At 42.1% G+C, this 6,000-nt stretch overlaps 1 protein-coding gene across 1 annotated transcript in view; it reads right to left on the bottom strand.

Moving 5' to 3' along the window:
* Positions 1 to 2,803: 2,803 nt before the first annotated feature.
* Positions 2,804 to 6,000, bottom strand: part of LOC120030151 (ventral anterior homeobox 2-like) — a 33,711-nt gene continuing 30,514 nt past the window's right edge. Inside the window, exon 3 of the mRNA XM_038975480.1 lies at positions 2,804 to 3,295. Within this exon, the coding sequence (XP_038831408.1) occupies positions 2,804 to 3,295 (492 nt within the window). The remainder of the gene's footprint in view (positions 3,296 to 6,000) is intronic.

Genomic DNA, 6,000 nt, shown 5'->3' with positions numbered 1-6,000 from the left:
GCAACAACACACAAACAGAGAGGTTTCCATGACTACAAGACCCACAGCGGCGCTTCACTACGACAACGTGAAGGTGAGACTGGCAGAGAAAGGTCAGAAGGTCAGAGAGACACCATAGTAGAGCAAATCTGTTGTTTTACTATCAGAATATTTTTTCCACACACTTTTTTCACAGAAGGGGATTTTTTCAAGCTTTGGATCAATTTAGGTAGATGACCTTGGCAATTATTTGTGAAGGTCGGCGATAAGGTCGGACATTTTTTATTGATGTCATCACGTAGCAAACCAGGACCTTCACGAGAGCAAGAAATAAGGGGCCCAAAATGTGATCCATATACACTGAGTGTACAAAACATTAAGAACACCTGCTCTTTCCATGTCATAGACTGACCAGGTGAATCCAGGTGAAAGCTATGAACCCTTATTAATGTCACTTGTTAAATACACTTCAATCAGTGTAGATGAAGGGGAGGAGACAAGTTAAAGAAGGATTTTTAAGCCTTGAGACAATTGAGACATGGCTTGTGTGTGTGTGCCATTCAGAGGGTGAATGGGCAAGACAAAATATATGACTGCCCTTTGTGCGGGGTATGGTAGTAAGTGCCAGGTGCACCGGTTTGTGTCAAGAACTGCAGTGCTGCTGGGTTTTTCATGCTCAACAGTTTCCCATGTGTATCAAGAATGGTCCACCACCCAAAGAACATCCAGCCAACTTAACACAACTGTGGGAAACATTGGAGTCAACATGGGCCAGAATTCCTGTGGAACGCTTTCGACACCTTGTAGAATCCATGTCCCGACGAATAGGAAAACCACCAAGCTAGAGGTGAGAAATAGAAAGTTGTCAAAAAACCCAGCGGACATAACTCTAGTTAACATTGACAAACTGAGGTCGAATTACAGTGACCAGGGTTTGGAGCCTCGAGTCTCTTTGAGAAAATAATCTGAACTGAATCCAGAATCGCTGACTAACCCTTAACCTGTCTTCTTAATAGATAGTCTGCATACACTGCGTTTAGAACTGTACCTATAGGTGATACAACCTGTGAATATCTGATACCTCAAGATCTCAAATAACTTTCACGGTCTAGCACATGACAACAAACTATATTAAAAAAGAGGGAGATGGGAGATCATATACAAATCTTCAAGGAACATAAAGTGCTTTAGATCAAAGTAAATGGGCGAGTCTTGAGCGCGGGAGAGGGTCTAGGAAGGAATAGCCAAATAGAATTGTTAAATAATAAAAAGGGAAAGGTTAAAAAGAAGCCATTGAAAGTACCAATCTGAGAAAACATATACATAAAAAAAGCTTATGACTTGAGAGAAGAAACCAGATTAAAAGAGATGATGCCTACTGCATCCTACAGTATCTGTTGACCCATCAGAACATCACACACAGACTTCCATGAGATAAGGATTGATATGAACCGGTTAGGAATTCTGTCTGTGTGTGTGTCTGTGTCTGTGTCTGTGTCTGTGTCTGTGTCTGTGTCTGTGTCTGTGTGTGTGTGTGTGTGTGTGTGTGTGTGCACCAAATCTACGTGAACAACATTCAAACACAAGATTTGGGATAAGGAGTGTTTGGCCAGACCAAGCACAGGGGGCTGTGGTGGGATATGTACGGGACAGATGGGTCGCTTTTTATGTACACTAAAACAAATTCACCCCCCGCCCCGCCCCCCAATGATGATGAGCCCTTTTTGTTTGCAAACATTCAGAGATGATCTAAACCGGGGGTCGTTGTGGCAACCTGCGGGTGGGTGGCTTTAAACCAGAGAGTAGTCTCTGTAGCCAATGGTAAAGCATACGGAGCGATACTGTCACCGGTGAATTACACATCAAGAGTTAATCTCATGGGAGTGGATAAAAGGTCAGGGGGTTAGAGGTCAGAGGTCAAGCTCCTCAGGTTGATCTCGATTTACTCCGGTTGATTGGACGACATGACGACGTGAGGACGTAGCGCAGAGCAGAGGCCAAGCTAACGGCGCTATTGCTAACCCGTTACTTTGGCAAGGCCATACTGTAACCCCCAGTACCTTTTCTCAACTGCTTTTTCTTCTTCATAGCATGGATTTGACCTAGGACTAGCTTCAGTTCACATATTGCTTGTCCACATTTTTTTAAATACACACACAACCAACCAAATACAGAATTTACAGGAATCAGTGTTGGACACTATACAGTGCAAATTAACATTAGAAACTGCTAACGCGTATGATTATTTTACTTGGAACGCTCTGGCAGAAAACTGCCACAAGATGGGAAACCTGGTCATTTTGCTGGAAGGTATGTAATATGTTAAAGGGGTAACTGGTTGCACTCCTTTGTATTGTAATGTAATCTACAGACGACATCACACTTATTCACTTACACTGACTCAGTCAGGGCCTTTTCTACAATGTCAGGCTTTTAAAAAACATTATGGAACAGAAAGAAAATGAATGAAGAAAGAAAGAAGAGAACGATCACACAAACGCACTGACTGGACAAAGTGAACAAAGGAGGAGAAGCGTTAAGAAAAAAGATCTGTTCTCCGTATGAATCACACACACATTTCATTTCTCCCAAATAATTCACAAGCAAAGTTTTTGTGTGTGACGGGCATCATCATCACCCCTGTCTGTCACACCACATGGTCCTGTTCCGTAACACCCCCCCCACCCCCCCACCGTGGCAGGCAGTAGCTGAACAATGATGTTGATGAGCCAACCAATGACGGACAGCAATGTTGGTGGGTGGATAGGTGGGAGACCAGAGGCAGGAGGGGGGGGTGTCATCCCAACCCCTTAATGGCCGCTTTTTAGGAAACTCTCTTCTTCCCACTTAGATCTCCATCCTTGGAGATCCTGTCCAGCCGCATGTATGGCTCGAACGCCGAGGACCCGCACCCGTACCCAGACGCCAGTTCATGATGAGCGCCCCCTAGCAGCGGCATTGAGAAGCACAGTGAGTGCGGCGGCGGCATGCCCAGACGTGGCGAAGTCCCTCCCAGGGAGGGCAGTGACAGCCCGAAAGTTCCACCCATGCCAAGAACGCCATTTCCTGGTGGCGTGCTTCTACTCACCCCTGGCGAGGAGGAGCCCCCTCCGGAGCTGACCAATAGGGAGCCATTTCCTGGGTGGTGGCCCATTGGGGGATTGGGGGGCGGGGCGGAGAGGAGGCGGCCCTGTTCGAGGAGACGCAAAATGTTACAGGTGGCCAGTGACTCCGAGGTGGAGGAGGAGCGCTTGTCAGAGTCCTTGGTCGTGTCCTTCTTCTGCTTGGTGCGACGGTTCTGGAACCACACTTTAACCTATAAAGACAGAAGAAGTGAGACAGACTAAAGAGTTAAAACATGGTTTTATTCATTGAACGGTTCACTAAATCAGCAGACAATAGGATACATAATAACTCTTACTTATGTCTAGTTCAAACCACACAAACACAGATTCTGTCTCAACAATCATCTTAGCCATCGTTGGATTCCGGTTAATTCTGTTGCATGAAACTTTTATGAAAATTAAACCTTTATTTAATTCAGCAAGTCACTGTCAAGAAGGCACCTCCAAGTTGAGCTTTACGATACATAACTCTATTCTTTCAGTGGAGGCTACAGTAAAGTATATGATAGTATATGATATTTCCACAAGTTGGTGACACGTGATACCTAGCTAAGTGCCTGGCCATTCATGAACGCACAGACACAAGCAGTATACATACAGAGACAACCCCCAGTACACCTCATTGGATCAACACTGTTGTATTTCCCACTGGGTTCAACCATGATTGGTTGGTTTTTACCCTCATCTCTCTCCACTCAAATCAAATCAACGTTTAGCAGATGTTAAAGCAGGTGCAGCAAAATGCTTGTGTTTCCAGCTCCAGCAGTGCAGTAAATGTCTAACAGTACAATACTATTACACAAATAATCCCTGGAGAAAAAATTCTTAGAAAAAAAAAGAAATACGAGTAATGTCAGAGTACAGAATATAAATATGTTGTGCGCACAGACAGTATGGACAATATAGAAGTAGGAAAAAAGCATGTACAGCAGTAGTTATATAGGATGAGCGTTGTGGAGAATACAGTATGTACAGCAGTAGTTATATAGGATGAGCGTTGTGGAGAATACAGTATGTACAGCAGTAGTTATATAGGATGAGCTATGTGGAGAATACAGTATGTACAGCAGTAGTTATATAGGATGGGCTATGTGGAGAATACAGTATGTACAGAAGTAGTTATATAGGATGGGCTATGTGGAGAATACAGTATGTACAGCAGTAGTTATATAGGATGAGCTATGTGGAGAATACAGTATGTACGGCAGTAGTTATATAGGATGAGCTATGTGGAGAATACAGTATGTACAGCAGTAGTTATATAGGATGAGCTATGTGGTGAATACAGTATGTACAGCAGTGGTTAAACAGGATGAGCTATGTGGAGAATACAGTATGTACAGCAGTAGTTATATAGGATGAGCTATGTGGGGAATACAGTATGTACAGCAGTAGTTATATAGGATGAGCTATGTGGAGAATACAGTATGTACAGCAGTAGTTATATAGGATGAGCTATGAGGAGAATACAGTATGTACAGCAGTAGTTATGTAGGATGAGCTATGTGGAGAATACAGTATGTACAGCAGTAGTTATATAGGATGAGCTATGTGGAGAATACAATATGTACAGCAGTAGTTATATAGGATGAGCTTTGTGGAGAATACAGTATGTACAGCAGTAGTTATATAGGATGAGCTATGTGAAGAATACAGTATGTACAGCAGTAGTTATATAGGATGGGCTATGTGGAGAATACAGTATGTACAGCAGTAGTTATATAGGATAAGCTATGTGGAGAATACAGTATGTACAGCAGTATTTATATAGGATGGGCTATGTGGAGAATACAGTACGTACAGCAGTAGTTATATAGGATGAGCTTTGTGGAGAATACAGTATGTACAGCAGTAGTTATATAGGAGGAGCTTTGTAGAGAATACAGTATGTACAGCAGTAGTTATATAGGATGAGCTTTGTGGAGAATACAGTATGTACAGCAGTAGTTATATAGGATGGGCTTTGTGGAGAATACAGTATATACAGCAGTAGTTATATAGGATGAGCTTTGTGGAGAATACAGTAAGTACAGCAGTAGTTATATAGGATGAGCTATGTGGAGAATACAGTATGTACGGCAGTAGTTATATAGGATGAGCTTTGTGGAGAATACAGTATGTACAGCAGTAGTTATATAGGATGAGCTATGTGGAGAATACAGTACGTACAGCAGTAGTTATATTGGATGGGCAATGTGGAGAATACAGTATGTACAGCAGTAGTTATATAGGATGATCTTTGTGGAGAATACAGTATGTACAGCAGTAGTTATATAGGATGAGCTTTGTGGAGAATACAGTATGTACAGCAGTAGTTATATAGGATGAGCTATGTGGAGAATACAGTATGTACAGCAGTAGTTATATAGGATGAGTTTTGTGGAGAATACAGTATGTACAGCAGTAGTTATATAGGATGAGTTTTGTGGAGAATACAGTATGTACAGCAGTAGTTATATAGGATGAGCTATGTGGAGAATACAGTATGTACAGCAGTAGTTATATAGGATGAGCTTTGTGGAGAATACAGTATGTACAGCAGTAGTTATATAGGATGAGCTTTGTGGAGAATACAATATGTACAGCAGTAGTTATATAGGATGAGCTATGTGGAGAATACAGTATGTACAGCAGTAGTTATATAGGATGAGCTATGTGGAGAATACAGTATGTACAGCAGTAGTTATATAGGATGAGCTATGTGGAGAATACAGTATGTACAGCAGTAGTTATATAGGATGAGCTATGTGGAGAATACAGTATGTACAGCAGTAGTTATATAGGATGAGCTATGTGGAGAATACAGTATGTACAGCAGTAGTTATATAGGATGAGCTATGTGGAGAATACAGTATGTACAGCAGTAGTTATATAGGATGAGCTATGTGGAGAATAC

Source organism: Salvelinus namaycush, chromosome 36 (genome assembly GCF_016432855.1).
Source record: "Salvelinus namaycush isolate Seneca chromosome 36, SaNama_1.0, whole genome shotgun sequence".
NCBI lineage: Eukaryota > Metazoa > Chordata > Actinopteri > Salmoniformes > Salmonidae > Salvelinus > Salvelinus namaycush.
Note: the sequence above shows the minus strand (reverse complement) of the source record. Positions and strands in the feature narration are given on the sequence as shown.